Source organism: Prunus avium, chromosome 6 (assembly GCF_965620075.1).
Source record: "Prunus avium chromosome 6, drPruAviu1.hap1.1, whole genome shotgun sequence".
NCBI classification, from domain to species: Eukaryota; Viridiplantae; Streptophyta; class Magnoliopsida; order Rosales; family Rosaceae; genus Prunus; species Prunus avium.
Window position 1 is genome coordinate 33,929,711 of NC_142289.1, and position 12,634 is coordinate 33,942,344.

Sequence of the window (12,634 nt, forward strand, 5' to 3'; positions counted from 1 at the left end):
TAGATGACTTTAAAATCGTGGAAATTTGAAGGCTCTCTTTCCACCACAAATTTCATGCTGATGTTGCCCTCATGGTTTATAGGTACTTATTTATGGGAGAACTGTCTTGGTCGTTACGGAAAATTCCAACTCCAATCCAGCCTTGATTGTTGGATTCAAAGTTAATAACTCCAGTCTGACTTGTAAACTGCAGTTGTTGAGACAAATTAATGCAATTCCATGCCCTACAAGCAATTTTTTCTTACACACACACACAGAGTCTAAACGGCCGCCTTCTGTCCTGACAAAATTTTAGGGGATCGAATTGCATCAAGATAGATTGACCTCTAGTAGCCATTGGTCTATGGTCTCTAACCCCATGAAAGCATGAAAAGCTCTAGAAGATGCAAAAGGTTTGAAAGTACTTATGTTAAGCACGTGTCGAAATTTTATTAAAAATTTGAGTGCTTCGTGGAGAAATAATTCGTATGTGCTTCTTTATAGAAAACATTTTTATGAGTTTGAAGTATTTTAAATTTTTCTGCCAACTATTGTTAGAAATTTTTTTAGTGCTTACAACACTTTTAGCCATTTCAAAAACTTTATAGATGTAGAATCCGCTTGCATAAGTGGGTGTCCTGTAAATCATATTTGGCAAAAGATGTAATATTGTAATCATTAATATGGTAAGTACATGTATTACCAAGAATTTTTTTTAAAAGCGAAATTTTTATCACACGTGACGCTTTTGCTATTTGAGCTAGACTAGTTGAATATACATCTTCCTATATTAACTCAGTCTAATGATCTTTTTCTTCCTAATGTATGTTACTAATATATGTTAATTAAAAGGATGCTCTATGTCCATTTGGGAATGGGGATGTGATTAAATTCCTTAATGGGATAGCTTTACTTGTTTGAAAGGAACTCCAAAGAGATCCTATTACATGTTATGTCACATTAAGATATGGGATAGAGAATTCAAGAAAGATGGCTATGTACCCATATGAATACCGGGTGTCACTGCATGTGGGCGAGAGAATTCAAGAAAGATAAACATATACAACCATATCCATGTGATTAGGAGACCAGAGAAACTTGGCAAAGGGAACAAGTAAATGTGCCCCCACCAAATATTTAGTTATTGCTTATGTATACATCCATTCCTATCCTTATCTGCGATCTTTGCCTCCATGTGATCTTCTACTCTGAAATACATCCTTAATACATCATCTAGTTTGTCAAATTTTGAGGCCTATGTGGCCCATGCATGAATTTTTTTTTTAAATAATTGGGGTCATGTATAATTCAATTAAAATTTCCTTTTATTTTTTTAAAAGAATTTTAAATTTATTTTTTATCAAAGTTAGAAAAGAGGAGGGAAATTTTCTCACAGCGAATATGAGGATTCACATTGTTGGGCTGGTTTGCAAAAGCTTACTAGAATGACTGAGTTTCTGGAACAAAGTCTTGCACTTTGGAATAAGTGGGACGGGGGAGGAGGGACATGGAACTGTAAGGAAGTTTGACTAGACGGAGAGGAGGATAAGTCTGTCAGTGAAGCAGGGCTGCTTTAGAAATGAACATAATAGACAAGGATAAAAAGCTACATTTTGACCCCCAAAAAAAAAGAGGTTAAAAAGCTACATATATTCTCCAAATCAAAGGTGACGGTGCCAAGGAATCTCATTACAGTTAAGTTGAATATCAATTTAAATAAATTTGCAATATTAGCACATGAATTAAAAAGAGTGATGAATTCACAACATTTTTTTTGTAGTTGGGTTAGACGGTGACCCACTCCTACCAATGTCAATATTATCTTTACTGCTTATTATATGTTGTATTTTATCATGAAAAACATTGGTGCTATGAGTAGTAGAACCACTTATTATATGTTGTATTTTATTTTATGAAGTTTCCGATGTGGGACATTACTTTTTTCAACCAAAATCTCAATAAATCAATACGCCCAACAACATCATATAAGATTCTCTTTCTCCTTTCAAAATAAAAGAAAACCGAAAAAGATTTAAGATGTGAACGACGGATGCTTAACCTAATTAAGATTGAGGTTTCAATTTAGAGCAACCCCTCATAAAGTTTTGTCTGGGAGTAATTAAGGTGGGAGGGGCAAGCTACATGCATAATAGGGGGGAAATTCATTTAAGGAGAGCTTCTCCTTGAATCATAATAATATGGAGGGGGTACAAAATGATTGAAGGAGCTTCTTCAATTGGCCAGTTACCCAATTTTGGGGCCAAATTATAATTCGGGTGGGTGTGGTAGTTCGAACTTGAATAGTTCCCCATAGATTCAGGAAGCGTTTCCAAGTGAAAAAGAAATGTAAACCAAACAGAATGATGAACATTATAATGCTCAAGTTCGCATGCATATTGTTGGTTGGACAGAGGGACCAAATTTCCCAAATATATCTATTTTGCATAATCACTCTTTATGCCTATATTCAAAACAAATTGTCTGCACCTTTACGCAATCTCAATGAGAAAAAAGCCACAAGTTTCTCAACCAACCAAGCAAATAGGCTTCATATCCAAGACAAGAGAGCCAATTGCCTTTTAAAAAAAAATCATGAATTCTTTTTATTTTCTTATATATAAAACAACAATATGCAGGTGCAGCTAGCACCATCATTCACTATGGGCCTTTCTTTCCTTTCCTTTTACAATATGGCCAAAGTAGCTTAGATTCTTCTTTGCAATATAAAAACCAACTACCGCAACAACCAACTTAACTGCCTCTTATATTATCAAAGCAAGAGGGGGAGGTAATAATTAATCAGTTTTAGTGTCTTAATTAATGGGATTTAATTTGCTTGGTGATGAGATTATGTGGGAATCACCTACCGCATGCATGCAAATTGCACAAGACAATCCGTGGACAAACCGCCACCATCATTTGGACCTTCACCCAGCTATTATTCATTTGAAAGCATTGAAAATAATGAATAAAATTGATTCTTCTCCAACTTTACCAAGTGGGTCTCAATAAGTTTATACCAAGTAGACACCTAAGTAAAAGGTAAAAATGAACAAGAGAGGCACCAATCTACCCGAAGTGATGGCGAAAATAGTCAATCTCTCTCAAAACTTTGAAAAAAAAAAAGGAAAGAGAAAGAGGTGAACATAAGCACGCATAGCTACCTTACTAATACGTTGGTAGAATAAGACCCACCATCTGCCGCAAGCTCTAAGACCAAGGTTAACTCGAAAAATTGAAGATGAATCTCACTTCATGTTAAATATGAATTCCCAATTTGCATGGTTTGGTCAATTGACAAATCATCGTAAAGTAAATGTTGATTTGTGTGACATAATAGCTGATTTATTATTCAATATGAATCCCAATTTGCATGATTTATTCAATGGGTTACAAAGATATCAAGTCAAGGGGAAAATGGGCATTAGAATGTCCATTAATAAAAAAAATCAGTTGACCCATCAGCATGGCCATTAATACATGATTCTAAAAAATACATGGTTTATAGGAAGAGAAATGAACGATTCATATTCGGGGGTTATCCTCCGGATCCCGTCAGATCTTTGGTTGTTGGTGGATTTATGTCGATCTATTCTTCTTTTGGCATATCTATTGTTTCATATTTGGATTGACTTTGGTTGTGCCTCATCTTGCGAGGCTGTTTTTTGAGGTGTTGCGACTTGGTCATGATAGATCCACTTCACATTAGTACTTTGAGGTCTTGGAGTAACTAGGTGACGCTCTCTATGTTATGCCTCGAAAGAAGATTAGCGGCGGTTGGTTTCCCTTTTGCCGACGTTGTTTTAGTTTTTATTATTATTTCGGTTTAGTTTGTTCAATAAAGTCCAAAAACTCTGAGTTTGCTAGGTGTTCTTTGTCTATTTAAGAGAGTCATGTCGGTTAACAGCTAGTTTTTGTCTTTGATGTCACTGGGTTAGATTCAGGAAAATTATGGTGGTTGAAAGGGGTTTAAAAAAAGTTATGTTCAAGTGTGATTCTCTCTAGATCGTTTCAACTTTTTGGCTGGCCCAAGTCACTGGGGAAGTTTTGCCCGTGGTTGCCATATTGTTATTGGGATGACTCCATTTACAATATGAGTCCTTTATACTTTTTATTTTTATTGATCTAATAAAATTTTATAGCATTTTTATATTTAAAAAAACCACGTGGTTTTTCCCAATGAATGCTTTAGGTTTTGGATTTCAATTTTATTTGCTTTGGTAAAAAGATAGTTGAGAGAAAATCAATGATGAAATAGGGCAATAAACTAGTGCCATAGTGGGTTAGCTCAAGTGATGTGAGAATGCAATTATCTTTGGATCGGAATGGATGGGAGGAAATTGAGTGAAAGACTGCTAGGCCCTTTGTAAATAATGAACCAACTTGCTTTATAATATGCCATGGGCGTCTCTAGACAGCGTATTTGGGCCCACCTAACAACAGCCTAATGGGGTCAAGTGTCTCAGATTTATTTAAGATAAGAGGCAAGATGTAGTTGTTTGATAGCTTTAATCACATTTCTAGGGCTGCAGCCTGCAGGCCCAAAATACACCAACAAAACGACGTAGTAGTAGTATTCTCCGTTGCCTTTATATATTCATGCATCAGTTCTGTCCTATACACCGATACCAAAGTGTCTTTTGTGTGCAAAAAACACATTGACCCCGATGCCTAAATCAGCAACGACATCGGTAGTTTTAATAGTTCCGAGGCTAAACATGGTTTATAGCATCATATTTTTCTACTACATTGATGCTTTTTCTGACTTACAACATCACAGAAAACAATAGTGCTGATACTACTGCTAGTTATAGGCATAAGTTGTCTTATAAGTGCTATTGTTTTAAATTTTTAACTTTAGTTGTTTGTGCAAAATTGAGGTTGTTATAAACAATATTGATATCACACTTTACTTGGTTACTCTCTTAAAATATCAATCCAAATCATGTTCTGTTGCCCATTGCACATCAACAAACATATATAAATTTAAATATATCCATACTTGAAATATATATTCCATAAATCACAATTTTTCCTACCCCACATATGATCCATACTGCTAAAATATGAATACGGGTTTTCAATATGTTCAGATTAATATACTCTTCTCCATAAGAAGGTATATATATGTGTTTACAGAGTGCTTTACAAGGAATAAGGTTCAAACAGGAATTAGGAAAGTAACTCCTAATTATACACAGATTTGTCAACTACATGGAATGGGAAAGTAAATCCCTTAATTAATCAAGGAAATAATTCTCCTTGATTAATTAGGAGACTCACGTCAACACTCCTCCTCAAGTTGGTGCATATACGTCACCAATGCCCAACTTGGTAAGTGAGTCATAAAACACTCTGCTACAAACAGCTTTGGTTAAGATATCAGCTAATTGATCTTCTGATTTTACGAATGGTAGGCGGATGATCTTCTTCTCAATTTTTTCTTTGATAAAATGTCTATCCACCTCAACATGTTTGGTTCGATCATGTTGAACTGGATTATGGGCAATATCAATTGCTGACTTGTTGTCACAATGCAACTCCATTGGCTTTCCTGGCTTGAAACCCAATTCTGTCAAGAGTCTTCTGATCCATAGCAATTCACAAACTCCATGAGCCATTCCTCGATACTCTGCTTCTGCACTAGACCGAGAAACCACATTTTGTTTTTTACTCCGCAAAGTGACTAGATTACCTCCCACGAAGGTGAAGTAGCCTGAAGTAGAGCGTCTGTCAGTAATGGATCCAGCCCAATCAGCATCTGTATATCCCACAACTTCAAGATCTCTATTTTTTGAGAACATTAATCCTTTTCCAGGGGCTAACTTTAAATACCTTAAGATTCGATCAACTGCATTCCTATGAGACACACTGGGTGAATGCATAAACTGACTAACCACACTCACAGCATATGCAATATCTGGTCTTGTGTGGGCTAAATATATTAACCTTCCAACAAGGCGTTGGTACTGTTCCTTATTGGTTGGTTCTTGATCCATTCCTTCACACAACTTGTGATTCATCTCAATTGGTGTGTCAGCAGGCTTACATCCAAGCAATCCTGTTTCAGCAAGTAGATCCAATACATATTTCCTCTGTGACATAAATATACCATTTGCAGACCTTGCAACTTCAATTCCAAGAAAGTACTTCAGATCACCTAAATCCTTCATCTCAAATTCCTGAGACAAATACTTCTGTAGTTTCAATTGCTCTCCTGTGTCGTTTCCAGTCACAACTATGTCATCCACATAAACAATCAGTGCGGTAAGTTTCTTTCCATCACGCTTCAGGAACAAAGTGTGATCCGCATTACTCTGTGTATATCCAAAAAACTTCATGGATTTAGTGAATCTACCAAACCATGCCCTGGGAGACTGCTTTAACCCATACAATGACTTTTTGAGCTTGCAAACTTGATTCCCCTTGTCACGAGTGAAGTTACATCCTGGTGGTAAGTCCATATATACTTCTTCTTCCAAGTCTCCATGTAAGAATGCATTCTTTACATCAAACTGATGTAATGGCCAATCGAGATTTGCTGCTAGAGACAGGAGGATTCTGATAGTTTTGATCTTGGCTACTGGGGCAAAGGTTTCTTGGTAGTCTATCCCATATCTCTGTGTGTATCCCTTTGCCACCAATCTAGCTTTATATCTTTCAACAGATCCATCTGCCTTGAGTTTCACAGTATAGATCCATCTGCATCCCACTGTCTTCTTTCCATGAGGTAATGGCACGAGTTCCCATGTGCCATTCTTCTAGAGAGCTCGCATTTCTTCATTCATGGCTTCTTTCCATTTTTGATCTTCTAGTGCTTCAGTTACACTATTGGGAACATGTATTTCGGCTAACTGCTTCACAAAGTGTACCCGTGACTAAGATAATCTGGTGAGAGATACATAATTGTTGATGGGATATTTCCCCTTTGCATTAATATCTGCTTCGTAGTGAACTGGGGGTTTACCCCGATTCTTCCTTTTTGGAATCTGATATGTAGGCTCTGCGCCTTCTGAAATGCAATAAGTTATTTTATTAATGTTATCAGTTTCAGGTAGAGAAGTTACCTGAATGACGTCCTCAGCAGATGATTGGTGTGGTACTGGAGCTGAAGAATTTTCCGGAGCCGGCATAAACTCTTCAATTCTCTCCTCCTGAGTGTGATGGCTGGGATCGGACTGAAGCGGAACAATTTCAGCAAAAACTGGGGGGAGCGACCGGTCGTGAGGGTCAGGCGACCGGTCGTTTTCATTTGGCGACCGGTCGTTTTCAGGCAGAGTCGGGATCGTGCGTCGCGATGTGCGGGGCGACCGGTCGTGAGAGGAATGCGACCGGTCGTTTTCAGGCAGAGTCGTTCGCGATCGGTCGTGTTCATCTGGCGACCGGTCGCTAGAGGTATGCGACCGGTCGTTTTGAGTCTGGAACGAATCTGGAAAAACGGTGGAAGGGAAAAAATCTGAATTTGGAGAAGTGTCCTCCTGTGCATCTGAAAAATAGATCTCGTGTTCCCGGAACACAACATTCATCGAAGTATAAACCTTCTGACTAGGAGGATGATAACACCAGTAACCTTTCTGATGAGGTGCATACCCAATGAACACACACTTGTCGACACGGTGATCTAATTTGCTGCGTTGGTGATCATGTAAGTGGACAAACACCACACAACCAAAAACGCGGGGTTCCAGGTTTTGGATAGGAGGTATTTGGCTATGGTGTTGAAGTGTTTGAAGGGGGGTTCGGAATTGGAGGATACTAGAGGGAATCCGATTGATAAGGTAAGCCGCAGAGAGGACGGCTTCGCCCCAAAAAGACCGAGGCATATTTGCACCAAAGAGGGATGCACGAACTACTTCCAGTAAGTGTCTATTCTTTCGTTCAGCCACACCATTCTGTTAAGGAGTGGAAGGGCATGAGCGTTGATGGATGATACCGTGAGCTTGGAAGAACCCATGAAGATCATGGTTGAGAAATTCCCCGCCATTGTCAGACCGAAGAACCTGAATTCAGGTATGAAATTGTGTCTCCACCATGTGATAAAACTGTTGAAACTTGGAACTGACTTCCCCTTTAGTTTTGAGAAGGGAAACCCAGGTCATGCATGTGCAATCATCAATGAACGTGACAAACCATCTAGTCCCCCCGGGAGTGGTAATTTTAGAAGGCCCCCAAATATCAGAATGAACAAGGGAAAAAGGAATTAAACTTTTATTGGAACTTAAGGGAAAGGGAACACGATGGCTCTTGGCCAGTTCACAAATGTCACACTTAAAAATAGAACTCTCTAAATCTGAAAATAATGAAGGAAATAGCTTCTGTAAATATCCAAACGAAGCATGTCCAAGACGGCGATGCCATAACCATACTTCGGAAGTTTTCTTCTCAACACTTGTCCCCCCAATTTTGTAAGCTTGACTGAGGCTGGCTTTACTGTCAGATGCCAGGTCCAAATAATAGAGTTTGCCCCTCCTAGTACCACAACCAATCGTCTTGCTGCTGAGAATGTCCTGAAAAACACAATGAGTAGGCCAAAAGGTTACAATGCAATTCAAAGCCGTAGTAATTTGGGCAACAGACAAGAGATTATGATGTAAGGATGGAACAATCAACACAGAATCCAAAGTGAGGGAGTCAGAGAGAGAGAGGGAACCCTCCCCAATCACAGGGGAGGGGGTACCATTGGCATTAGACACCACCTATTGAGAAGGCGGTGTATGAGAAATAATTTGTCCCGGATCAAAGGTCATGTGATCAGTGGCTCCGGTGTCAATGACCCATGTGTGTTTCTTTGAGGAACTATGCAAAACATAACCTTGGGTACCTGATATGGCTACAGAGGCAGAGGCAGGAGCAGGTGCAGGTGGAGCAGCAGGACGTACAGGATCCGTGACGGAAGATGTGTGAAGGGAGGTGCTCTTAGTCCTGCGAGGAGCTCTGGAGTGGTCCCACCAATCCGGGTACCCAATCAGTTCATAACAGCGAGCACGATTATGTTTGCTCCCACCACAATGAGTGCATTTGGTTTCCGGACGAGAGCTTGTGGTCTGAGTCTGAGAAGCGCCACCGGTAGAGGGTGGAGGGCCCCTCGGACGTTGAGTGGCCAGAACCGCAGTGTCTGGAGTACTGGCCATGGTAAGTCGTTGTTGAGCTTCGCGACGTACATATGCAAAAGTTTGGTCAAGGTCCAATTTGGGGTCTTTGCGCAGGATCTCCCCCCCGGACTTGATCAAACTGTGGATCGAGCCCGGCAAGGAAAAGGTGAACACGAAGACGATCCAGTTCAGTCTGGCGCTCAGTGACGTCGGCGCCACAGTGCATGCGATTCGGGGTGCGATGATCAATCTCCTGAAAGATGGTCTGCAGTTGGCTGTAGTATTTGTGGATGGGAGCACCATTCTGTTTAATGGTGAACGCCCGTTTGTGGAGATCAAACAGAAAAGTTTCATCCCCCCCATTAAAGTAGGTTTTCTTCACGGCATCCCAGATTTCTTTGGCGGTACTAAAACGGATAAACCGACCCATCAAGTCTAGAGACATGGAGTCGATGAGCCACCCCTTGACCCGAAAGTTCGCCGTACACCATTGGTTGTAAGTGGAGGAGGACTTAGAGGGCTGCGGAGTGTCGCCGGTGAGGTACCCCAATTTTTCGCGACTAGCAATACGTAACTCCATGACCTGAGACCATAAGGCATAATTGGTCTCTGTCAAGGTGATGCCGGTAGGAAACGGAGCGTTGTCACTCTGAATAGTAACAATTTGGGGGGATGAGGAAGTGGATTCGGTGGTTTGGGAAACGATATCCATGGCAGCGGAAGGAAAAAGGTTAGGGGTTCGGGGTTGTGTTTAGGGTTTCGGGATTCAGGATTCAGGATTCAGAGTGTGTTTAGGGCTTCGGGTTGTGTTTAGGGTTTCGGGATTCAGGATTCAGGGTTTCGGGATTCAAGATTCAGGATTCAGGATACGAGGATACGGGTTCGTGTTTCAAGGAATTTGATACGAGGGATTCGGGTTTCGAGAAATTCAATACGAGGATTTAGAGACAACCTAGGATCGATTGCTCTGATACCATGCTAAAATATGAATACTGGTTTTCAATATGTTCAGATTAATATATTCTTCTCCATAAGGAGGTATATATATGTGTTTACAGAGTGCTTTACAAGGAATAAGGTTCAAACAGGAATTAGGAAAGTATCTCCTAATTATACACAGATTTGTCAACTACATGGGATGGGAAAGTAAATCCCTTAATTAATCAAGGAAATAATTCTCCTTGATTAATTAGGAGACTCACGTCAACACATACTTGTCTATAAGCAAAATACTAGAAAAAAAAAAAAACATGTAAAATGAAGGGAGATATGAAAATGTGTTATCTCATAAATACAACTATGTTGTATCTTTGCACCAACCAAATCATAGTCCATCTGTTTCACAAGAAATGTGAGAATACAAGGTAAACACTCCAATCAAGCATAAGGAGAAGCAATAACAAGAAATTGTCTAGGGAAGATCAATAAGACTAGTTAAAATATATGCTTGATTTATTTATCCAACTTTGATAATTTATAAACACAAATTGCCAGCAATCTCCATGAGAAAAAGCCACAAGTTTCTCAACCAACCAAGCAAATAGGCATCATATCCAAGACAAGAGAGCCAATTACCTTTTTTTTCAATCACGAATTCTTTTTTTTTTTCTTATATATAAAACAGCAAATATGCAGGCGCAGCTAGCACCATCATTCACTACGTCTGTCCAAATATCACATGGGCCTTTCTTTCCTTTTACAATATGGCCAAAGTATAGCTTAGATGTTTTTTAAATATTGTGTCCTTTGTGAACAGTAAAGACAGAAGAAATTCTCCGCCGCCATGGCCGAGGGCTCCCCTGGTATGGTCAGTTTAATACCAAGGGTTAACAAGCGAATAAGACAGCTAGAAGATCTGAATGCAAATTGCGATGAGGAGCTCTCCTCGATGGTCAACCTAGGGCCGGCGGTCGACAAGACAACAGAGTTACCCCCGTTTTTGAAGAATGGAAGCTTTCGTGACAGACTTATGAATCAAGTGAATCTAACCAAGAACTCTGGTATTGCTGTGGATTCCTTGGAGGTGGACTATGCAGATCTAACTGAGGAAGATGATGTCGTGACATCACGTGGTACGCGAGGCCCAAGCATTCAATTTTCAGATCGTGCGATGACCCGTTTCTGCCAACCTTGGAAAAATGCCTTAATCATCAAGCTTTTGGGTCGCTCGCACACCTACAACTACCTTCGGGACCGCCTGCAGCAAAAATGGAATTTGAAGGGTCAATGGAAGCTCGTCGATCTCGTCAATGACTACTTTGTGGTCCAATTCGATCTGGAAGAGGACCTGAGCTATGTACTGACGGAAGGACCATGGATTATCTCTGGACAATACCTAACTCTCCAGAAATGGCGATCTGGGTTCTGCCCTGCTACAGCACAAATCACTCGTATGGCAGCCTGGATTAGAGTTTCAGCTATACAATTGGAATGTTTTGATATCTGGGCCCTTAAGAGAATTGGTCATTTGCTGGGTAAATTACTGAAAATTGATGCGCTCACCACAAGCCAAAACAGAGGTAAATTTGCACGACTTTGTATTGAACTGGATCTGACTAAGCCTCTGGATGCCTTTATCCAGATAAACCAAATTTGGTATAACATTGAGTATGAAGGGCTGCCAGACATCTGCTATCATTGCGGACTTTATGGACATAAAAGTGATAACTGTATGGAAAGAAGGAAGCCTACTACAGAATTGCCTGAGGGGAAGCGACCTGATACATGTGGGGAACAAGAGAAACAAGATACTGTTATGGAAAAGGAAAGTACTGAAGAGGAAGTGGAGAACCTGAGAGGCCCGTGGATGAACGTTCCACCTAGAAGAAAAACTAAAACAGGTGGGAAAATTTCGGGTGGGGAAAGCAACAGCCTTAAGCCCCATGGCTCCCGTTTTGATGCTCTCGAGAGGATTACTGAAGAATTTGGAACAGAAACCATGGAGGCCTTTGTTGACGTCGTCCCAAATAATAAGGGGGCCAACAAGATTAATTATGCTGCTGGGGTTAAAATATGGACCAAGTCCAACAAAACAAAAGGTGGAGGTAGATCGGCTATGAAAGATATCTCGAACAGGAGTATGGCTTCAAGCTCCAGAGGGGCAATTGACCAGCAGAAAAAAGTAAATCTTATGGACAATACTCAGACTGTAACGTTGAACAAAGGAATTCCTGCCTCAAGTGGTCTGCAACCTCCCCAAGACGTGTCAGTTTGTGATAAGGTTAGTGAATGGGTGAGAAACCAAAACGTACAAGCTACCAAAGGGGCCTTTATCTTTGGACATCAACCTCCAAGTATTACCAATGGGCATGACAGACCAGTTAATGAGAGGGAAGCTGATAAATTGATTGATACTCTAGCCTCTGATGCAACTGATAGTTTCTGCACAGTGGAAGGCATGGACCTTGCTGAAGGTCAAGAACACACCATCGGCGACGATGGGGTAAATCTTGTCAGTTTACCCTATGGAGGTATGCCTCTTGGCATATAAGTTTGGGTCTTGCCCCCAGGTTAACTATTTTACCAATTCTTTTATGAATATCCTATGCTGGAATGCTAGAGGT

General features: G+C 40.3%; 1 protein-coding gene across 1 annotated transcript; it reads right to left on the reverse strand.

Moving 5' to 3' along the window:
- Positions 1 to 9,156: 9,156 nt before the first annotated feature.
- LOC148294080 (uncharacterized) lies at positions 9,157 to 9,783 on the reverse strand. Its single transcript, XM_088254720.1, has one exon. The coding sequence runs from the start codon at positions 9,781 to 9,783 to the stop codon at positions 9,157 to 9,159; it is 627 nt and encodes a 208-aa protein (XP_088110846.1).
- Between the last annotated feature and the right edge of the window lie 2,851 nt (positions 9,784 to 12,634).